Source organism: Anas acuta, chromosome 8, assembly GCF_963932015.1.
Source record: "Anas acuta chromosome 8, bAnaAcu1.1, whole genome shotgun sequence".
NCBI lineage: Eukaryota > Metazoa > Chordata > Aves > Anseriformes > Anatidae > Anas > Anas acuta.
Window position 1 is genome coordinate 10,973,998 of NC_088986.1, and position 24,874 is coordinate 10,998,871.

General features: G+C 43.0%; 1 protein-coding gene across 9 annotated transcripts in view; it reads right to left on the reverse strand.

Moving 5' to 3' along the window:
• Window positions 1-24,874, reverse strand: part of ST3GAL3 (ST3 beta-galactoside alpha-2,3-sialyltransferase 3) — a 175,852-nt gene that overhangs the window by 63,356 nt on the left and 87,622 nt on the right. For all 9 annotated transcript variants that reach the window (XM_068689688.1, XM_068689689.1, XM_068689687.1 and 6 more), the window contains one exon: window positions 6,136-6,230. In XM_068689688.1, the coding sequence (XP_068545789.1) occupies window positions 6,136-6,230 (95 nt within the window). The remainder of the gene's footprint in view (window positions 1-6,135; window positions 6,231-24,874) is intronic.

Sequence of the window (24,874 nt, forward strand, 5' to 3'; positions counted from 1 at the left end):
ATACAGTTGCTAAAAGAGGGCTGTTCTTCCTCTTGTCGTTGCATTTTTGATGCCCCTTCACAGTGACCAGGCAATGTCTTCAAGGACAAAAACCTCATCAACAACTACTACAGTGATTTCTAATTCTCCTGAGCCTTGCAGAACCATTACAATATGGCACTTAGGACAGCTAGAGGACACCTGCTCTTCCCTCTAAGAGGTAAGAGAGAGGGATAACATCCACGTCTCAATTGCGTTTCAACACTTCTGGGAAGAATCTTAATTTGGAGTCACTCAATTAACTGGGAACTTGGGCTTTGAGATCTCCCTCAGGCACATTTTGCTTCTCAACGGGTTAGGAGAAGAACTATTCTTTAAGTACATTCAACAGCAACACATTAATTTTAATTGAAATAAGGGACTCCACTGGAGGCTTGTACTTTCATCAAGAGAGCTCAAGAGTGAGGGATGATTTAACTTCAAAACTGATGACACAACTTCCCTTTGGAAGCAATAATGAAACGTTGATCCTCTACCTCTTCTGAAACTTGAACCTTTCCCCCTGCCTCAAACCTCTCATTTAATTTCTTGAGGTTATAAAATCAGCTAAATTCCCTGGGGGAAACAGCAACATTTTTATAGATATATTCCCATGTGATAATGGCAACTATTACCAATTTTGGTCAAGTGTAAAATTCTAGTAGAAAATAGTTCAGCAATCTGCCTCAATCAAACTTGCAGAGAAACAATCTTATGTTAATACCTATGCTGAACAGAATTAACATCTATACATGTTTATGCTTCTTGTTTAGTAAAGAACAAGTGAAGAACAAAAAAACGCTCCCAGTAGGAAAATCATCCATACAACAGCATGCAGCTAACTAAATCAAGACAAAATTGGAAAATTAAAGTAGAAAACAGACTCCCCATTATCAAGTAGAATGAGTCAAAAGGTAGGGAAGGTGTTTGCATGTAGTACTCCAGCCTCTACAAAGAGCTGGAAGGGTAGGTTGGGAAAGACCTACTTTTCTGATGGTGCTTTTTTTGGGTCAGTTTTAAATTTTCATTGTGATGACCAAATGAATATGTTTTCTCACAGATAAAATATTGTTCACGCCAAGAAAGTTGATGTGGAAGAAAAAAAACTATGCAAGAAAAGAACATGCATGAAAAGAGATTTTTTTTCCTGATAACATTTTGCTATACCAACTTCTGCACGCCCGAAAACTCAACATTTTCACTGAAGATGCATGACCTCTCCCCCATGAGACTAATGAAAACACTGCTAAGCAGCACTGAACCATGGTTCTTCCCAGCAGCATTCACACAAAGAAAAACATCCAAATAAAACCAAGTATGAGAACAATTAACCATTGCACAATATATTAGTATTGGTGCTCTGGGCAATGTCTCTCTTGTATCAGATGAAAATACAAAGTCTCCTGGCCAGTACTACAACTTATTACATTCAATAAAACTGTAGCATTTCAAGTATGTTCTTAATATTCTCATGTTCTTAAAATATTCTCATACTACAGTGGGGGTGAAATGGCTTTGTAAATTGGTGGTGAGAGCAAATTCTGAGATGGTGGCATGACAGTGAGAAAAAAGTATCGCCTTCAAAGACAAACTGATCCTGGGCCAACAAAACAGCCTCTCTGCTTACAGTGAGCAGGAGCAGGAGCAAAGGTAGAAGTGAGGACACACAATTCCTGCTATGCAGTGACACAATGACTAAACGCATGAAGGAGATATTACATGTATCATAGTTGTTTAGGTTTTTAAGCATATGCTATGCCATATGTTTTTGCTTAAGTTCAAAATAAAAACTCCAGCAAACTCCCGTCCTTATTACACAGAGATGATGCCAGATACTAGCTACTATTTCTTAGGAAAGCCTTCTATATTCTTTAAGCCACATGTACTGAGAAATGCTATTAATAGTCAGGTATTTCTCCAGTCTTGTTTGCTGCCCTTCTTCAAATAACTCTTTCCTTTTGCTTTAGCTAGAGAGGTAAATTTGGGGAGGAGGCCCTCTGGGATTAATAATCTCACTAACACTATAAACTATTTTTCCATTGCTTATTCATTGACAAATTTAACCCTGAAAGCAGTGCACTTGCCAGAGGATCTGCAACAATATGGACAACACGTGCATGTGCATACCTCCCTAAGCCACACTGATAGAAGCACTGCTAGAAAAGAGTGCAAATACACGAGCAGAAATTTCATTTTAAACTAAAACCCAACCAATCTCCTTGTTCTTCACAGAAAAAGCTACAAGAGCAGGCCTGGTGAGTGCTGGGAAAGAAGCATTCCTAAGAGCAAATTAGACCCCTGCAAATGATGAAACGCAGGAGGCACTCCAACATCCAAGGCAGTGCTGAAACAATAGCCTGGGACACAGGAGGGTGCTCGGCGGTTTGAGATGTCCCCCACAGGACATCTTGACATCTGTAGCTTTTACAGTTCCAGCTTCTTGTTAACAATTTGATCTTCTTGACAACTCTCAAAGCTGACTAATTTCATCGTGTTCCTGAAGGATAACCCTCACTTTGGCTGCGTACACGCTAATAAACAAACAGGCAGCAGGGCAAGGGCCCACGCTGTCCCACAAGTGCCCTATTAAATTGCTAGCACAGTCCCTGCAGCTCTCCACCAGGACATTTGCATTATTCTAATTCATTCACAGGTTCAGAGGCTAATATAGGTGAATGACCTTTCTTGATAGGAAGCCTAAATATAACCACCCTCTTTTTCTTTGTAGGGGCGTGAGGGGGGCCATGGGGAGTTAACCTGTTTGAACAATGAGCTCAGCTGCCTTCAGTTCCAGAGGACAACTATTTTATTTATTAATAGAGATGGAATCATTATTTCCAAGCACTCACAGAGGCACATCCCATTTCTAGGTTCTGTCAAGTCACGTAGTAAGAGACAACAAAGCTCATCATAGCACTAACAATTTTATTTCTTATAGTAAACACAGTCAAATGTGACAGTGTCTCCTGTTCAACAATGTGGTCATTCTTCATCATTTAGAAAGTCTTGACTTGGATTCTGAAAAACAGTCTCATGGCTGCAGAAGTCACTGGGTGAAACCTAGAGCCACTATTACACAAACAGCCAGATACTTGTAGAGGCCCTTTGTGGTGTTAAAACCTATGAGCAAATACACTCACGCTTCTTCAAAAAATATGACATTAATTTAAATTAATTTCCTTATTTGCACACTGAGAGAGCAATAGACGTGTGATGAATGCAATGACACCTTCAGTCTGCTATATCAGCTCCAACACTCCTGACAGTTCTCAGCTCTGCTTTTGTCCCAAGTAGCTGGGGATGGGGATCAGGTAATTAGGATCAATTCTCAGTCCAAGTCTTTGGTGAACAGCGGCATCAGAGTCAGCATGCAGAAGAACTCCCTGCCTGTTTAAGACAGTTTAAGAAACAAGTACAACTGCATCTCATAAAACCCTCTTCACCTGATTTGTTGTATAGGGCACTCATGGACTACTGTTCAAAAAGAGTTTGCACAAGACTTCCTACTTCTCACCTCATTTCAGAAACTCCTGTTAATACAGAAGCAGGGAAGCAACCTGCTTATACCCATGCTTCTTTCATTTAGCTGGCTGAGGTGGTTAACTGACGGTAGCAGCAGTTTCCAATCTGACATGAAATGCAATAGTTCATTTCAGAAGTAAAACTTAGCTATGAGTTTGAAAACCTTTTCGCTAGAAGTCTGAAGAAGAGGAGGAAATTTTAATAAAAGAAAGCCGAAATGGTGCTGTTATCTTCCAAGCTGCTCAGAATCTCTTATTTCCTAACTTCGGTACTTTCAAGCTGCCACTGAGAAGTTCCTATGAGTTTCTTGGAATATGCAGCATTACTGAAAGTGAGCTCATCCTGTAACTATATTTCACACAAAAAATTTTTGCTCTTGGACTAGGTCACAGCAACTTGAAAACATTGGGGAATATTCACCAAAGTTCTCAGCAAAATCTTCCCATTACCACGGCAGTTACAATCGGTGTCCGTAAACACCAGCCACCTTTCACAGCGTGATTCACGTCGGAAATCCCAGCTGTTAGCGTCACTGGGCTTCCTATATGCACAGAGCAAGACTCCTGCCCCATCTGTTTCAACACAGGCACGTCTCTCCACACTTTCTCAGTCACCCTGACTACGCTTTTTCCCATGCACATCCCACTCCGATAGACTTCATCTCGCACCAGCACGTGACTTATCTCCCCGCTGCCTGCCTAGGTCGGTTGTTTGGATATCGTTAAGATTGCCCTGACTGAAAGCCCTAATGAGGTGCTGATCCCATCATCCAATCACTCAGCTGAGCCCGAACGTGTCCCGCGGGACCGGCCAGAAAAGACTGATGCAAGAATTCCAAGTGATGTGGAACATGAAAGGGCGCCATTCGCATCGCTAGGACTCGCAGGCTGTCAGCACAGCCATTAGAAATCCTGCCTTACAGAGATTTATAATTCAACCCTCCCACACACAGAACTTGCTCCAGACTGAAACTTGGCACAAAATCCAGTCCCGGGAGGGCATTAAAAAAATAACCCATTCAACTGTTTCCGTCCCATGGCTTCGGCTCTCAGCCATTTAAATAATGGCAATTTCTCATTTCTCTTTTTAACTGAGGAAATCCAATATAAAACACCAGATTTACATAACATTGCGGTGGTGATACAAGCTGGCAACAAACCCAGGAAAAAGGCTGCCAGAGCCATTCCGTCATCCCCTTTTGGTGAATTTCTCCATTTGGATTCAGTTTAACGGAATGATTTTTATTAAGTCTGGCTGACATCATGTGTAATCTGCAAATCCCACCTCCACGTTGGTCAGGCAGCGTGCCCTAGCTTTGCACACCTTGTGCACCCATTAGCAGGGGACTAGCCCTCCTGTGGTCAATGCAGGCTTCCACTTGTGCTGCCAGTGTTATTTCTTACGGCCTTTACAGGAACCTTTGCTTGTTGATTTAGAGGACAGCAATTAGTTGACTATTGAGTTGCAAAAGACTGACTGGACAAGAAATGGACATATGCAAAACAAAGAAGGGAATTAATGTGAGCCAGAAGAAATTTGTCAGTCCAGTCCTTGTTTTGATCAGAGATTGTTCTGACAGACAACTACCACATCTGCTTCCAGGGCCAGGGAGAGAGACAGCCAGATTCAAGCCTTGTGTGGCTGCAGTCCTTCCAGCCCCAGGTATTTGGATCCCTAGGGTGAGGCCAGCCAACTGCAATCTTGAGTTTGTCAGGGGACAAAAAAAATCATGGGAACTGATGCAATGCCACCAACATAATAAACTTAATAATAAACTTAATAAACACATCAGAATTCAGGATGGCTGCAGAAAATCACTGCTATGAGCACATCTCTTCTGCTCCACCACCACTTGCCCAGAGAGGCCTTTGGTGCCACATACAGGACAGGGGGGAGTGTGTGCCACCCACAAAATACACCACCTGCTGGGTGGGCTACTGATTCCCATCTCATCCCCAGCAGCACCACTCCTGCTGTCCCACAGCATACCTGAAATGCAACTCCTTCCACCACGCTCCAGCTGGAGGACAGGATATATTGCAAATCATTGCCAAGGCATCTGAATAGATTTCTCTTATTTGCTACACAAGTGCACCAGTAGCACAATTTTAAAATCGTTATGACCAAACACTATGAGAAGATTTGTATCAGTGGTCAACCCAAGGATCCAAAACTTCTGAAAGATGAGCCTCACCTGTTCTTTAGCAAATTACTGGTTAAAAAAAAAAAAGTACTTTAAACCAATTTGGACTCTCTCTGATGCTGTCAGCCAAGATTCTACAAACTATGGCAGTCAATGTCAAAACACTTCTTCCAGAATGTGGTGGTAGGTCAAAACTGCCATTGCTGCACTGACTCTCCCTGTGTACTAACCCATCCTCCCTAATCCCAGCCTCTGAGGTCCACGTTCCAGCTGTGAAAATCCCAGTATCTGAGAGCTGCACGTACAATATTTTTCTATAACACTAGAAAAAAAAAAACAACAAAACAGAGCCCTAGGGACCAAGTGAATTTTCAAAATGGACAAACAAGATGGCAGGGTAAGCACCTGCAGAGCCCCCCTTCTTTTTCAACAGCTGTATAATTCCCTCATACCTTGTCCTTTAATTCCAAAGGGGGGTACGAAGTCCCTGATACGAGCCCATCTCCTGAAGGAATCATCCAAGAACATTGGTGCCGGCTTCGAGAACCTGAGGAAATCAAAAAGAGAGAGAAATTAATTCCTTAGCTAGGAAGGATAAATTTCGGTAGGGAGCTTGAGAGAATCAATACCTAAGTGCTGACTTTACATTCTCACTGGCAACACTGCAACAGAAGATTTTACTTTTAACCAAAGGTGCCTGCAGTAAAATAAATACTTCATAATCTGTGCCACTAGGACACCCCAAACGCTTAAATCCTGAGCCTCATGATCACTTCTATTCAACGATTTAGGACATGCTGAACTTCCCCGCTATTGTCTGGCTGTTAATTTAGTTACAATGAGTTATAAATTGCAACCAGAGTTTACGTGATTTTGCTCCAAGCTTTGTAGCCACAAGCCAATGTGTGCAATCTCCATGGCAGTGTGTGAAAGCCGTGAGGAAGGGGGGCAGAGCTGCCTTTACATTGTTCATTGCATACAGGAGTGCTGCTAGCGCTGTACTGTGCAGGGGTGAATGCACTGGGCAGAGGTGTGCGGAAAACAAAGCAGGAGGTATCTGCTCTCAAGGCTGCTTCTACCTCATTCATGTGCACATATACAGCAGCTATCATAACAAAGGCAAGAAGGGAAGCAGTTCAGGAGATCATGAAGTCGCACTCAGTTTACAGAGAATGGAAATTCACTACAGATGTAGGTGTTTTCTTCTGCATTCATTAACATATAAATGATTCAAGAGATGTCCTTGCCAAACCAAACAGTTGTGATCTATCCAAAATCACTTACAAAAGAGGGAACTAGTCCTTCTTAACCATGTCAGTATGGGAATACATTATCCTAATTATACCCTCAACAGAAAAACCCAGCAGCTACCGAAACTTGTCCCTTCTAGAAACAATTAGTAAAGTGGCCAGAGAGAAGGAAACAATTAGCACTTGACAAAAAACACTACAGAAATACAAACCTCCATATTAGACCACTTCTGAATGTACCGATCACTGCTAGCAAATGTGTTAATACCATCAGAAATCTGTTCATTCAATCATACCAGAACAGTAGCAGGGATGTTCTGGATCAATATCAAGTATGCTGTGCTACAGAGATGAAGAAAGGAATGTACTCCACGTTCAGAGTCACAGAGTACATCTCCACTACAGCCACAGGATGTACACTCACCTGAAAGAGGCACAGCCTGGCTGATCTGGCAGTGGGCTTGATGTACCCATCGATGGGTATGGTTTCACCCTGCCCCCTCAGGTTGCATATCAGGTAACTTATTGGACCTGAGCTACCTGATTTAAGATAAACTCATCTACACTACGCCACTGCTATGTACACACAATTTCAGATAGCAGCACAGTGAAGAAATGATGGAATGAATGAACTCTGAATTACAAACTGCAATATTGTCTGTCCAATCACAGACACCCAGTAAACCTGAGGTTGCAGAAGTCTCAAGGAATGGGGAAGACAGAGACAAAGAGTATTTAACAGATCAAGAATAGAAGATGCAAACTTGCCCTTGCATACCACTTCACATCCGCCCACGCAATCTTTAATAAGATAATGAATCTATAACCATAAAAGAAGGAGGCACAGATTATGTGGCTCTTCCAGAAAGAAAGGAGTGTTTTTCCAGAGCCCAAAGAAGGGCTGAGGATATGAAAGGATCTATATAATTCCATCTAGGAAAAAGTAGGGAAGAAGGGAAGATGTGTCAGATACATTACAGCTTCTGAAGATCTTAAGTAAAAACCAAACAAACAAGAAAACCAACCCACAGGACTATTAAAACCAACTACAACAAGCAGAGCGGATACAATAAAACCCTGAAAATATCCTAAGAACTTCCATAACTTGACAAATTAGCTTTATGTTTGTACTGGTGACTTTTCAAGCATCTTGGTGCACTGAAATGTAAGTATTGTGTTACACTGCTGGGCTTCTCCCAGGAGTCATCTCCACCTCCTTCCAATATCAACAGGAGGAACCTTTGCAAGTTTTTTACACAATTCAAGAGCTTTTAGAACCCAAATGGCTACAGCACAGCTGCTCGCAGCTCCTCCTTTACAGCTACCACTTGAAATGATGGCAGCAGGCAGGTCCCATGGAATGGCTCCCCATTTTTACCTTCTGTTTTCCCCAAGCAGCAGCCACAGCAAAGGACGATGGCACTGCCTGAGGGTCACCAACAGCTTTGGGCTGGTTTGTTAGGTCACCAAGCTGCTCTGGTTACAGCTGGGATATGCAATCTTCAGGAAAAAACCCGGTGCTTTGGAAAGTGCACGTAGGAGCAGGTTTTATTCTCCTCTCAAGAATCAAGAGAATTCCCTATAATGATTCTTCAGAGTGGCACAGTGTAATAAAAGATATATAAAAAACAAACAAACAAATTAGCCACTTCAGTTCACCTATTCAAAAGTACTTCACAAGAAAAAAGGTGCGTGCTGTAACGTCAGACCTGACTCAGAAGTTAGCATTATTTTCAGATGGAATTAACTGGCCTATTTGCAAGTCATACACCAGGGAAAGGCAATTTACGGTAGTATGAGGTGCAGTAGTGTTTCTCATGAACACAGATCCCCCCTTATAAGGTGCCTGGTAAATCCAGGAGGAAGAACAGATCCTCCTGGGACTACCCAGGGAAGTCCTCAAAAGCCAGTGAGGCACCATCAGGCCTGATCTGATGCGCCTCTGGTGTCCCTTCTGTATGTGACGATCAGTAGACTGAATTGGTGCCTAAAGAGAAGGGTGAAGTAACCAATGGCCTTGTTATTACATTATCTACAAGTAAAAAAGAAAATTTTCTAGAAAAAAATGCAACAGCCTCAGGACACCAACTGTTACTCAGTAATATTTAACGCTCTTGTCCAAAGAGCCAGGGAAACGGACTTAATTCACACATTTGCTTCCTTTAAGAAGGGAAAAGAACAGTTCTCAGGAAAATATTATATCCATATGGGGCAAAAAAGAGCAAATTAAACGATATTTAGTTCCCATAAATCTTAAAGGTAATTCCGTTCTGGAAATATTAAGAGATCATGAGTGCTATAAAGCTCGTGATCTATGAAAAGCACGTTGCCACCTCAATAAATCAGAGCAGGCCAGAACCGATGTCCAGCAGTGACAGGGAAATGCTGTCTGCCAAACCTCTCCAGGAGCATGGCTGCTCTGTCTCGTCTCTGGAGCGCGTCTGGCATATTCTAGGACCCCTCAGGAAATATCAGGATATGCCTCGAACAGTCCCTGGGAATGCTCTCTGCAAAGCACCTAAAATACATTCCAAGGAATGCGTGGGAGTTTGTCAAACAGAAAAAGTAAACGTCTCTGAACGATGTTAAGTTTTCTATCTGCTGAGCAGCTATGAGGGGATGCTGCATTTCACCCGAGTCAACTGCACTGCTATCTAAAAGGCAGGTTAGCTTCACCAGCCACAGCTTCAGAACTGATGTAGGCTTGTGCCCCAAAGGCAAACAGCACCTAAGAGTTTCCATTCTTTAAACTCAAATTTTAAGCCCTTGCTCTCTCCACCACCCCAAATCCCAGAAAAGACATAGTGCAATCTCTCAGCATGGCAACCTTTTAAAGATGAGGAATTTGGGTGCTTGTGGCACACAGCTCTGAGCCGCATTATTTGCAAGGCAAATGCCAAGCACCCTCAATCTCTAATCTGAATGACATACACCAGTAAAACAGCAAAGGACGTCTGGATAGATATGATAATTACAGGGTACAACTCAAATCCCTCCCAGCTCTGAACTTTGCATTCTTTGTGGAAAGACATTGGAAGAATCTCAGTTTGTCACAGTACAGTGCAAAAGGAAGCGTACTGCCAGGAAACTATTCTTAAACAGGAACCTATATACACAAGAAAGCATGATATATGTTTGTACCTAGGGGATTCCAACTTAACGTGAAAAAAAGAAAGTTTCCAATTGTTTTCTCCCTGATAAGTAAGAAGAGCTGTGTCCCCAAAACACTTCTGGCTTGAGAGATGAACTAGGCTGTCTGATCTATCCCGCAAATTGTACACAGGTGATAATCCAGTGCCCACCATGTTCCTCTTCGATGTGTGGAGAAGCATTCAGCATCAGCAGGGCTCACTTCCCAAGGGATCAGGTAGATCCCAGGCTACCACCTTCTCTATCAATATAGCTATTGAACAATTTCAGACATTTAATCTTAGCTTTAATCTGTTCCCTACCCTTAGAGCTATTTTATCTGTTTCCTACACTTAGAGCTGTTTTCAGAGCAATTAAATACATACATGTGTAGAAGGGAATAAGCCAGAAAGTAAAATAAACACAACCATTGATAGTCTTTGGCTATAACATGGAGGAAGGAAGACATGGCTAAGACCCTGAAAAATCAGAAAGGATGGTGCCATGTTTCTAGAAATCATGACAGTAGGAAAAGGCAGGTGGGCAGCCACTAAACTCCACTGTTGGTTATTTTTCAACCGTTTCCTTCCATACAATAGGAGGTGCTCAGATGTTTATTTTTTTCCCCTTCTCCTCCTTTAAACATCCTTGCCTCTTGTTTCTTCTTTAGTTAGGGAGAATCAGCATAGGAAAACTGCAAGATGAAGGAAAAAAACAACTGCACTACAACCTCATATTATATATAACCTGCACATTACGTTTGCAAAAGGACACAGACAGCCTTCAACATGAGGTGTGTGTTTTGGTTTGGTTTTAAAGACACAAAAAAAATTAACTTATTTGTTCCAGCAGGATTTCTACACTCTTTTGTTTGCTTATGCTTAAGAGCATCTATGGTTAGACAGAAGGTACAAAACCCACTAACTTTATTAATAAAATGGCTGAAATACAAACCAAAGCACTCTAGCACTGAATAATTAGCTCTGAGAGATTTATAAAAGTACAAAGATAAAATCTAAACTAACCTTTTCCTTTTTCCCTACTGAGACCTAGGTGTATGTTCTCTCCCTTTTCTCCCTTCTCTGGGGAGCAGCTTGGTTTGATAGTCTAGGGAATGAGGAGGCTTGTGATGTCCTGATTTCACATTTCTTATTGACATTAATCCTCTGTCAGAAATCCAAGCAGCTCAAAGATTCCTCAAGCAGCTGAAAAATTCAAGAAACCGCATTAATAAGGATTAACCCCATCCTACAACCAACACGCTTCTTTTCCTAAACCAGCAAATAAACGAGCCAAAAAGGGATGAGTGCAAGAAGAAAGTCTTCAACAGTAGAGATCAGGCTAAAACTTAAGTTGATCTTGAACTGTAGAAACAATCTAAAATAAATTAGAAAATAAGGAAAAGACAACTGAGTCCTGAAGAATGGCCACAGTGTCACCTACCACTGTTACTAGAGATCCCCACCCATCTTCTCCCATGCCACTAATGACTAAGATCCTGAGTGTACCTACTGTTGTCTCTTTCAGACTGAGAAGTCCTAAGCTGCAATCCTCCCTTGGGATGCCACTGAATTACCCCGTGGTGTAACACTGCGTGGCTTTGCTCTGCCCTAGCAACTCTGCCAAGTGGGTTTGTCCATCACTGGGCTGGTGTAATCACTCACCTGTTTGCATCTCTGCAAGAAAGATCGTGAAGCATAAGCCTTGGTCTTTCCCCATGACAAGAAGGGACAGTAAATGCCACAGCGGCTGGGGCAGGTTAAATCACTGCACAAAACTCTCATCCCAGCAGCAGGCCGTGGAGCAGTGCTGTTATCCCAGCCTCCTCCTAGGGACGGCTGCTCTGTACGTTTTCAGGCACTCTGGAGCATCAGTCATCTTGCCCTCGTTGCTCCCCATCACCTAGTAGGTTATTTAAACCCATCAGTGCAGGCATTTTCCCATTGCCTGTTCGCAGCTCTATTTAGAGCAAGACCAGCTGCTCCAGCATATCTTAAAGGGCCTCCATCCTCCGTGCTGTGGTTCGTACATAGAACATTGCCATACTGCTGCAGAAAGATAAACATCCTATCATGGCTGAAAAATGTAACTATCACAGCTGTAAAACCCGTTAAGTATTCCACTATATTCAGGATCAGAAAGCATCAGCTCAAGGACCGTGCCCAGTTCTGGGCCTCATTCAAAAAAACACGAACAAACTGGAAACAGGCTGCAGGAGAGCTCTGAAAAAGATCTAAAGTCTAGAAAACATGATCCCTGAGGAAAACTAGAAAGAAATGAATTTGTTTAGTCTAGAGAAGAGAAAATTGAAAGAGGACATCATAAGCCCTTAAATATTACAAGGCTGCTGCAAAAGAGAAAGGTACTATCTCCAGATCCCTGGTAAATAGAAGTAGGAGCCCCAGGCTTAAAATGTGGCAAAGGAAACAAATTAAACATTAGAAAAGGGTTTCTTATGCTTGGGATTATCACATGTTGAAATCTATTGCTTGGACATGAGTTAGAGAACCCACCCAGTTACATTAGATTCTTATTTTATTGTTTTATTTGCATGTGTTAAGAACAGGTCAGTCCTAACTGTGCCTACTCATAAGAGCAAAAATTAAATAATCTTTGGAAGCTCTGAATACGTCTACTACTTTTAAAACAGTTTTCATACTGGGCTGATGTTGCTAGGAGGTGTCAAAGCACCCAAGCCATAGCCTGCTGTAGTGGGGAATCAAGAACTACCCTTCAGACTGCCTAGGACTCTGAAGTATTTACCTTCATATACAGCAATCAAATTTCAGTACAAACAGCTTTAGATAAGCAGCACATGGATTTTGCAAGCCTGCTGCCTGCCAAGACTGCTTTCTGTTTGTACCCTGTACCTTTGTGATAAACAGGAAGACACGTAACATTTAACCTTTCTGCAGTCATTAATATCTTGTGCTTACGCACCACCAAGGCACAAAATCAGAGGCTGATTTAATATCAGCTCAGTCTCCCCTGCTAACGGTCTGTGTCCTGACCAGCTTACCTAGAAAGTCTCTATAGAATGGCAATAATGATTAAGGGGACTGGAAAATTTTGAGATAAACTGTATATATTAAAAAAACAAAAGAAAGCAGTTTGCCCGCTCTAACCAAATCCTTGGGCTTTGCTACTGATTCTCCAAACACTTCAGACAAAAACCACATGTACGCACAAAAATAACAAGAGGCTTCACTTAGAGTTTGGCTTCCTTTTAGGGGGAGAAAAAAAAAGTCTCTAAAATTCAGACAATGCAGAAAATTTGTCCTGACCTGCCTCGTGGTGCAGCGTGTAAGGCAATGTGGAAAACTTGTCATTGTTCACAGAACCCTCTAATACCAAGACACAATCAGGTAAGGGGTGAAAAGCTGACTGCTAGACAGGGCAGAATAATGTTAGTTTAAGAACCAGTCTTCTAGCATCAGAGTTTGTTTTTCATGCACTATTGTCAAAGATGCAAGATTGAATTACAGATAGTTCTGCCTACCAAAAGCCAGGTGGGGTGCTCAAGGCCTCTTAGGGAGCACTGAGCCAAATACAAGAGATTACATGGTATTTGGAAACATGATGAAGGTGAGCAAAAGCAGACTAATTTCTGCTTGAGCTTTCAAAGCCTTCTGAGCAAAGAAAAAAAAAAAAAAAAAGAGATGAAGCAGAAAGGATCCATAAGGATCCATTTCTTCCTCCTAACAGGAAGACTCATCTCACACAGAAGATGCCAGCCAGCAGCTCTATCAGTTGGCCAAAGCTTAGCACAGTTGTATGATTTGGTGTCCGTGTAGGCAGAGGACTGGACTTGGTAATTTACTTGGTTCCTGAAGGCCTGATAATCCTTCACCTCTAGCATATTGCCTTTTTCCGGGTCAAAAATCTCCCTGGTGCAAAAATTCCCTGCGTAAGTCATACTGGAGTGAGGATGTTGGTAGAAGTTGGTCAATGTTTCAGGCATCATTCTTGAAACAGAAGGGTTGTCCTGAGCGAGAACAGACTTAATTTTGTAAGGCTTACGTTCTTCCAGAATCAACAATGACACTGAAGAACTTAGACAAATATCCCCTATGAAGATGATGTGGAAAATATTAATTTGCTGCAATGTACGCACCATGGTATTAACAGAGGTGAAACCAGCTCTTCTGACTTCATTACATATACTACAATAGTCTGAAAAGTTTTACAGAACCTAATTCCTTGATTAAAAAAAAAAAAAAAAAAAAAAAAAGAGACCTTGATAATTGACAGAGGCTCGGAAACCTGAGGAAAAATAGGAAATAATAATTATTTCCAAACCGCATGCTGTCCTGACTCATCATTACTAAAAATGTGTAGGTTGCATTTCTTGTCACTGCAACTCCAATGGTGACTTTAAGGTGGTACAGAGAAAGCCTCCCCTTGAAAATGAACACAAAGGCCAACCTTTCTTTCAGACACAAACTAAAACCTAAAGCAAAACAGTAAAAGTGGGAAAAAAATCCACAGAAGCTATTACACTGTTAGTTGCTCACAGCACACAAGACAGTCAGGTAATTAAATGCAAAGAAAGACAGACAAGAATAAAGTAAATTGTTCAGCTTCATTGAACACTACAGAAATTGATGCTCTAAGACCAACACATGGATAGCCCATTGTGATGTTGCTTAGATTATTTTTTTTTTGGCATATTTTAAAGATTTTTTTTTTAGCCATCATAATCTGGGTTTGACATAAAAAACTGACACAGCAATGACAATAGCAAATCAAGTCTACGTTTTCATTGAGAAAGCAGGAAGATATGAACTAGAAAGAAGAAAGATCTTAAGAGAGCTCTGCAGTGAAACCAAGAAGGGACTAAACTCATGGGAGACACTGGGCAAGCAGTTCTCTCGTAACTTTGAAACTGGACAAGGCTTTGAGGTTAGAATCCACACCATAATTTGTACCGTTCAGAAGACGGAAGAACAGTGAGAGGCTGGAAATGATCTCCATTGCACAAATTCCTAATGCCTAAACAATTTACCTTGGCAAGCTCCTTCTTGTATGAAGTTGTTCAAGAAACAGTGATTTCCAAGCTTGCTTAGTAGTTAAAGAAATGTAATTCATCAGAGAGTAAGCTTTTTTTCTTCTGTCAAGTGAAGCAGGGCTAACACAGCTTTAGGTGCCAACTTCAAGGTACACAGAAACCGGCAGCCAGCTGATGTGCATTTGTACCATGTACGCAAGAGATCGCTAATATCAGAGCAATACCACTAAGTGACACACAGCTACAGATACATTACAAAGCCATTAATGAGATCCATATCAATCCCTGCATGAAAAATTCCAGATGTGTTGCTGTTCCTCTGCTGCACAGCAGACTTCACGTCCTACCGCAGGATGAACTGGTGGCAGAGTTGTTCCTATTTCAAGGTCAGGCAGAGGCTTTCGCCTCCTCCAAGGATTTTTGCATCTCACAGGCTCTGACTGGGAACCTAGACAAAAATGACCAAACCGTGCACCCCAAGGGAAGCAGTGTGTTCAGGGGGGACATGAGGAGCCCCCCAGGTGCCAGTGGCAGCAGGTCCCTCTAGCTGGAGAGGATGATTGATGCAGGAGATGCAGACCCCGTGCCCAGCTTTGTGTAATTCTGTCTCCTCGCCTTATTAATTCCAGCTCTGAGCCTGAGAGTTATCAGTAAAGCAACATGCATTAAAATCTTCCAGATAATATCAGCACTGCTTAATATAAGCCTCTCTCCTTTGGTCCCATGGTTTTACAAATAAACAAGAATTTTTAACAAAACAAGGCTAAGGCACTGAGCTTGTAAAAAATCTTTCTCAGTACGGCTTCCAGAGATAAGGCACGGGGACTGCACTCTGCAGAAAGTTTCCATGCAAGAGGCCACCTGACAAAAATGGAAGGATTTATTGACTAAAGGAGCAAGTGCAGCGGAGAAAACCGCGAACAGTAGACAGCACGGACAGCTATATCCTCACTTCATCATCCCACAAGGAGCCTGGTCTGAGCCAAACATTTGGCAGGGAAGAAGAGGCTGGAGGTGCCACTTGATTACTCTGACAAAAAAAGGAAGTCTGAACCACACTCACCTCTCCTGTTCTACTTGGTACACAGGTTAAAAAAAAAAAAAAAAAAAAAGATCCTTCCAGGCAGCATCCTCTCAAGGAGGACCCCGTGCTGTGTTACTGCCCCAACCTAAAATTCAAGGTGCACTGGAACAGACTGCAAGGACCACACCACTAACTCCTTCAGGGGGCTCTGCTCAGAGGCTCGATACCTTAAAGATACCTTTAAACACAAGGTAAGATCCTAAAAGCCTGCTCTCCCAAAAGCTGTAAATCTTTTGGAAGACCAGATACCCTCCCTGGTTCACTAATCAAACCAAAAAACCTCCCCCCATTTCTCTTGCTGCACCACCTGAAGAACAGCACAACAGAGCTCCTCATTCCAGGAACGGAGTTTTTCGATGAGATACTCCATTTCAACAAGTTCCCACAAGACAAGCCAGTAGCAAAAAAGGATGCTGCTGGTTTATGCATTTGAGATTTATGAAAGTCACCGAAATAAATACTAAATATTATTAGCTACTAAAGGAAATGGTTATGGTGAAGATGAGGGGATAAAAAAACCATACAAAATGTTTTCTCTTTCAATACCCTTGATAAAGAAAGCACTTTTCCTACAGCTGTGGGAAAGAAAACAAGACATAATGGTGAAAGTTAAAATTACACGTGTTTTGACTGTTATCAAATGGAGCTATAGCACATGGACAAAATGCAGTCTGAGTGATCCCAAGTTCTAAACCGAAGAAATACTGCAGGCATATTCAGAGCAGTCATTTGTATTCACCCCCAAACATTACAAAAAGCAATGAACATTACCAAACCACTACTTTTTTCCCCAGTAGTAACATTTAATTGCATGAACTATGGTCAGCCTTTGTAGAGAGCCACAGTGTTCACCCCTATGGTTAATGCTCTCCCCGTGACTGCCCCCCAGGCTACCCAACTTCACCAAGACTCAGTTGGCAGCGGGGCCGGCTGACACAGAAATCCTGCCCCACCCAGGGGATTTCTATAGCCCCCGTGAGTGGGGGCAAGGGAGGGTAGAACAAAGCACAGAGGGTGACCTCGTAACCCAGCATCTCCATGGATCCATGGTGGAGCCACAAAAGAAGTAACGCGCTCTCCGCCTCAGCCTGGAATTCAGCCTATTCACTGTATGTTCTTGGCATCATCCATTCCTGTTTTATTTTCTCATTCTTCTCTTTGCCCACCTATGTTTGTCTAACCACTTCGATGGCCTGCACAGCCATTACAGTATTCAAGGGCTCCACAAACAATTACTTTCAATTTATATCTGTCAGAGAAGGTTTTCATGGTTTTATTCCACTTCTTGAAAGTATTAAAACTAATTCCATAAAGATATTAAACTTTGCACTCCAGGCATTTTGGGATTGGACATGTTCAATGTCACCAGATTTCTTGCCCTTACAATGACAAATTGCAGTCATCTTGTTCTTGTGCAATCTTACTTTTAACAAAACAATCACCTTGGTAAGAAAAAAAATGGAAAAAGTAATGAAAATTCACAGCCTAAAAAGTGAAAGTTTTGGAATGCACTGGCAAACGAAAATGGAGACTGTTATATAAATAGTGAGTAATCTCAATCACCAGCTATTTCTAATGTCTTATCATCTTAAGTACTTTTACCCTCCCATAAATCAACCAACACTTAGTCACCCATTTGAACTTACTTAAGTACAATAGAAGAAATAACAAGAAAGCTATGGTACAAGCTACCAAAAAACAATCCTTAAAAATAATAATTTATCATTCAAAGCTATAATAAAATCCCAGAGCACATTTTGACGGCCTTTCCAAATCCTTCCCAAAAGCTTCTTTCTCTAAAATCAATCTCCCCGTATTAGTGGAAGATAGTTTTTAAAAAAAGTTAAAGCAGACAAGCCCATCTAATTCAGGCCACTCTTAAATTTCCCTGTCTAAACAGAGAAGTTGAAGGACTACTTTAGCTGAGTAGCCCTTGATCTTGATGACAGGAGAAGAAGCAGATTTTCATTAGCCAGCAAAATAGCAACACTGTGGGCCGAAGAGAAAACTTCCCAAAAGTATTTATGGGTGCTCTTCGGGCAAACGTTCAAACAGACTCAAAGCAGACAGCCACAGCACAAGCAAACATTACAGTATCATCCCACATTATTCACCTCCGTAGCGCTCATGCTCGGCCCACCCGAATCACGCCGTTCCTTTCTACGGGACATCTCGCTTTTACCCAGCTACAGACTGAGTGTACTTGGCGAAGTTCACGAGCACCCTAATTACAAAACCTGCAGATTCTCACGTCAATGCTATGTAAACATCGCCGTCTCAACCTAAGCATCCAAACGACCGAAGAAGCTTTTCAGAGACAATCCGCACTTTGTTGAATCCAACAGAAAGTGCAGTTACATGTCCTCTGAGCAAATCGTGTCACCGTGCTTATCTTCTACTGATTACTTTTGAATATTCCCAGTGCACGTTATTCCCCAGCTACAGCCTGGTCCATGCTTTGCAGCAAGGGTTTTCCTTTTAGTATCTTGACCAGTTGTGAAGCAAATCACATGGACACCCCCCTGGTGATACAGAGCTTCAGAGGCACCAAAGCAGGTCCGCTCCTGCCAGCTTTTATCAGCCAACTTTCTGAAAAATGGAGCCCCCGGTGACAGGGATTAGAATCACCTGTACTGAGAACAGGAATTAGGAGGGAAAATACAAAAGCAACTCTAGTTGGAATAAGAGCAGGGAGATATGCAGTGCTATCAACAAAAAGCTTCCAAACACGCCTGTTGCTAGCACAGCCTTGGCTAATCCAGAAGAGCTGGTGTGAGCTTTCATTCAATGACTACTTATTTCTCCTTTTGATATCAAGAGTGTGCTTCATGCTGCAAAACACAAGACTAAACAAACTTTGCCTGTTTGGCTTACTGTCACAAGCACACACGCCAAGCCATCGCGGGCATTTCCTGGGCTGCGAGATGGCTGCGAGCTCTAGGCACTGAGCTGTGCAAGCATTAACCACAAAAACAGAGGCTGGGGATCAGAGATGTGTGCTTTGCTGGTAGTTATAATTACTGCATCTCTGAAGGAGCGAGAGAAAAAAAGAAAAAAAAAAAGTGTTGCTTGACTTTTATCTTGGGATTACTTTTGAAGAATTCATTAACTTGTTTGCACAGCAGTAAGGAAAATCCTACCTAAGGATGCAAGCGAGCCTGCAGAGGGTCAGATCAGAGTTCAAAATCTCTTTTCTAAAAATGGCCACAAATGAATGTCCAAGGTAAAGTAAGAAAAGGGCAAAGAGATAAAATATTTCCTCCCTAACTTTCACACAGCTTTCAAACCTTTTCAGCTCGGCGGATTTCCTGAGCTTGATGTGGTTTGTCTAATCAGCAGTCCCCCCTTTCCCTCCCAGCCACGGAGCTCTCCTCCAAATATTTGCCCAGACTCCCCCGGAACCCCCGCAGACGCTTTGCAGCCGCCACATTCCTTGGCGAGGAGTTGCCCAGGTACATTACCTGATGCACAAAGAAGTGAACCACGGGTTTGTTTTTTGGATGCATGTAAGAAACAGGTTATGCAGAAAGACTGCAGCAGTGTTTTCACCCCCTTCTTTTCCTGTAGTAAAAGTCAAGGGAGAGTTGAGCTCAGCTGAGCCAGAAGACCCAGTGCAGAAGATCAGCTCTCCCTCTGCTCGCTTCCTGCCCCTCAGAGGGTAGCAGGGACACACGGCCTGGCAGAGCACTTAGCAGATTTTAAGACCTGTCCTTCTCCCATCACGTTGTAAGAGCCTGGCCTCTCCCTGCACTCACCCAGGCCAGCTTTCCATGACTAGCCCTAGATGCCTTGAAACCGACAGGAGCACCAGAAATTAAGCATTTATAGGGAACTGAAGGGCAATACAAGTACGATGGGTCCCAGCTGCTTTCTGGGAAACCATGCACAAGCCCAGAAAACATGCTCAGGCAGTGGTCTGGGCTTCCAGTCTGCAGAAAATGAATCCCAGAGACTGCATCCAACAAGAAGGGGCAGTTATTATGGCAGCTATCAGCTGCTTCAGGGAGATCTTCTCTTGCTCTCTTGAGCCAGCCAATGTTCTCAGCAGCTACACAAAAGGAGTGAAACGCTTTCAAGATGACATATTTCATCGGGAGATGAGGTCCATCCCGCCACAAGTGACAAACAGACACATTACTCCTCTTTACCCACTAGCTAGCGTGGGAATAGAGCTAGCCACAAAAAAACGGCCTCTGTAGCAATGTCCTGCAGCTGTCAAAGAGCTGGCATGGGAACAAGTCAGGCACAGGAAGAAGAGCAGTGCTATTGCAACCCTGGCCACAGTAATTCCAGCCTCAGCACAAGAGTAGATGACTACACAGACACGTTCCCATTGCATTTTCTGTACAGATTTGCCTTGCACACTCACGCATGTGTTGTCTCCATCGAGCTGCAGGAAGCGCAGAAACATGCACACTGATGCAGCAATACTGACTTCAGACCCAGTCTTGTGTGGGAAGTGTTGACAAATTCCCTCTGGTAGACACTGAAATCATTCAACCAATTAACCGAGATTAGATTAGCTAGCAGGTTTTGAAAAATGGTACGAATAAGATGTGTGCAGCCACACATGTTTTTACTCAGTCGCGAAACAGAAGGACATGTATTACATCAAGCACCAAGGCTATACCAGATCAGATCAGCGATCCCACCTAAAACACAAACCAGCTACATACCTCCTACAAAAGTAAAACAACTCTGTACTAAACCACAGTGGAACAAACTGACCAGGGACGCAGTTCCTTCCCCACCCCAATCAGCTTGAAAATCAACGCCTTTAAGCAGAATACATATATTTTTAATCGGTTACTGTAGTTGTATTGTTACTTGCATTAATATAAGATTATGCATACCTTATTCAAATCCTGTCTCAGTAAAGCCTATAAGCTAGGAACAGCTTGAAACAGTCTACTGAGAGCTGTGAAGGGTTAATACTACTGGAATTTACTTTTTTTCTGCCATTCACTAAGTTATATATACCTATCGCATTTCTTCGGCAAACTACACACACATCACATTTTTGCTTGTACAGAATCCATCCTTCCTAGAGACAAGCTTAGATTTTATTTTGGAGTAGACTGGAAGAAGGTCTGAAGAAGGTCTGAAGGAGGCATGCAGACATGCAGGTCTTCTCTGTGGCTCCCTCCTCCAAGCAAGGATTAAAAGAGGAAGAGCAGAGGACCAAAGGCTGATCTGCATGGCTCTCCTAGAGGAAGCTTGCTGGAGTTGGGTGTAAAAAAGCTTCTGAAGGGCCTGGTGAAGATGTGCTGCCATGAGAGAACAAGAGAGGAGACAAAAGGCTAAGCAACATCTTGAGAAGAACCAGCATGACACTGCTAAAGGCTGTTGGCTGGAAAAACCTAAAAGACGATCAGTTTTAAGCAACCAGTTACCACACTGCTTCTTCCACCCTTCTGTAAAGTCACAAGTCAGCTCACCTCCAGACACTGCCTGACACGCTGCCTACATGCTGCAGCTCCTGACATTCACCAAAGCATTACCGCACCAGCACCGCTCCTGCCGTACCACACCTCAGCAGCACGGACTTCTTGCCACAATTTGCTCTCCCAGACGAGGAGAAGGCAAGATGCACTTATGAAACAGGGAACAAGGGTCACAGCTGGGAAGAAGGGCATGTTCTGGAAAAGCCCAGTGGAGAAGACATGCTTATGGTGCTAAGGGGTGGGGAGCCGGGCTGTTAGTCTCACTGCTGGGCAACAAATACCAAAGAGAGCAGGTCACAAGTAACAGTGCAGCATTTATCTCTGTGGCCGTGGTGGGTGGTTTGAGCAGTTTCACTAGAAAACCAAAGGGAGAATCCACTTGTAACACCAGAGAGGTCAGGCTGGTCCCACGTTTCCTGCAGCTGCCAGAACAGGAGCACACCGTGGGGCTAGCCAGGGGCAGACCTGGGGGCAGACAAAAGAAGCAAAGGAGTAAACGATGAGTAAAAAGACATTTGGCAGTGTAGGAAAAGCAAATATAAAGGAATATAAGGAAAATGTCAGAAGTGATGTAACAGGAAGTCGCAGAAAAGAAAGGGGCAATACATTGTGAAATTTCTGCCCATACTATATACATAGGTTCATATGTTAATCGGTTCACGCTGCATGATCTTCAGTTACAGGAGCTGTGCTGCTTCGTGTCAGACATTGGTCATCTAAATGTTTAGAAGGCAATGTTTAATTTTCCTTTGAAAGAGTTTTCCTGGTAAGCAAGTTTATTGTGTTGCGGTTTCTCAATTTCCCTTTGCAAGTTTAGGTAATACATTTGCTCCTTCTGTTGCTGCAGCTGAAAGTCTGATTTTAATGAGAGATTGCACATTTTGGTTAGCAGCTCAATCATTACATTCTTAAGCCTCTTTAAAATTCCTAGATGTACACAGTTCAGGACGGGTAATTTAGTGCTCATTACTGTAGCAGTGAGAGAGACCAGAGCCTCTGCTTCACAGAGATTTTACTGTTCTGAAGTCGACTCCTAAGCGTACAGGGCTTGAAAGCGAAAAGACAGGAGGGCAGATTTACAAACCCCAACACAGACGAGAGCTGAGGTTTGAATTAGATACAGTCTGTCCTCCACCTCCTTCCTGTCTGCACCAGGCATCTCTGCGATGGAGCAGAGGCGGTGAGGCAGGCAAAGATGAGGGTGCTGGTGGACAAGCAGGGGAAGGAAGGAGAGGCAGCATCGCGCCCTTGTGGGAAGGCAGGAGGGGGGATCCTGCTGGGGATCCCCTGCTACAAGAGGCACATGGAGCGAGTTCAGAGCATTAAGGTGATTAAGGGATTGGAGCATCTGCCATGGGACAGGCTGAGAGCACTGGGGCTGCTCGGCCTTGAGCAGAGGAGGATCAGGGGGCTCTTACTGATGTGTATAAATACCTGGTGGGGGGAGTAAGGGCGGCAGAGACAGGCTCTTCTTCTCAGTGGTGACTGATGTGCAGAATAAGGGGCAACAGGTTACAAGAATGAAATACAAGGAATTCCATATAAAATTAGATTTTTTTTTTCCTTGTTAGGGCAGTCAAGCACCAGGACAGGCTGCCCAGAGAGGCTGTAGAGTCGTCATCTAAGGAGATATTCAGACCCAGCAGAGTGCAGCCCTGAGTGCCCTGCTCCAGGCGACTCTCCTTTGAGCGGGGCACTGGACTGGGCCATCTCCAGAGGGCCTCACCCCCCTCCAGCAGGCCATGATGCTGGGATCCTTCTCCTCCCAAAGCAAGGAACGCTCAAATTACGAGAGCTCAAATCCTACCCAGCTCAAACGTCAAAAACAAGGGTCTGCTAAAACTCCACTTTATACAGATGTCATAATTCTTGCTGACCTCAATCAGCCTAATCAAATGATAAGATTACCAAATGGAAGAACGGCATTTAATTTGATCAATACCAGTAGCTATTCCACTGAGCTAATGCTTGACCAGAGAGAGCTTGTTCAAACTGGATTAACGCACGTAACTACGGGGTTTCGTCCTCTGGAAATCACTGCTTTAATTTGCCACTCAACACAACTGGAAACCTGTGAGCATTAAATGTCATCCATTTGTTAAAATGCTTATTTACCTGTCTTAAAACACACAAAGGTAATTTAACCAATCAAGGCATGTATTTAAGTGCAAAACCCTACAGTCTTATTCTGAAATGAAGGTGCCCGTACAAATTTGATGCCTCCTGCAGAACAGGTATAGGGAAAGCAGGGGATTGCTCTCTTCAGTTGATATTGAGGACCAGAAAGAAATAATCTAACACAGGGAACAGTGAGTTTCAGTATTTGTATTCAAAGGTCTCCTAAGGTTATAAAGGCTCAATGTCTATCCACACAATTTAATGCCGCCACAGTTTAAGAGAAGAAGTAGAAGAACTAATAAATAAATCACGATCAGAGCACTGCTACGCACCTGGGAACAGCATCAGGAGACTCAGGATTACAACACAGCCAGCAGGGCTGCTGCAGGCAAGGACAAAAGGACAGCAACAGAGCAGAGATTAAAAGAACAAAAAGGCCCAGCACGTCCAACAAGCATCGCTATAAACTGTTAAGTCGGGTTGTAAAGGAAACAGATAGTAAAAATGACAATTTCTCCCTAATGTTTTTTTTTTTTTTAAAGCTACTCTTCGTCAGTCTTCTGACAAACTACAGAAACAGTGCAACTGCACAGGGAACACTAATAATGAGCACAAACAGGAAAGCTGCTTCACTTTTGTCCTCAAGTCAAATTAATAATTCAACAAGCTGACAATTCCTCTATTAGTCGTAGCTCCCAACAACCTTACAAAACATCCAGAGAATGGTAGAGAGATCAGAAAACTGTAAATGCTGCGGCTCAGACATGTGATCTGGTTTCATAATTTGTGCCCACGAGCCATTTTGGCCAGCAGAGCGGGCCATTTCCTGAATGCAGGCACACCGTGGGAACAATACGGATTTCTGTTTATCTGACCTGAGGTTTCGTTTCTACATCATTTCAGCACGGAGCCAGCTGATGTGACAAAATGTATAAAGCAAGAGACTGGAGAAAAAGTAGCAGCAGCCAGCACTTGGGTAACATTGGCAGCTAGATGGCAGGTTTTATTCTCTAGAAGTACTATCCAAGCCCGAATCCAAAAATGTCTTTGAGGCCAGAGCCCCCCAGGCATGAAAGAGCTTATAGACATCCAAAAAGTGGGTAGCTCCCAAAGGACTGTAACATTCCCAGAGAGAAACCTTGTCACAAAGCCAAGGTT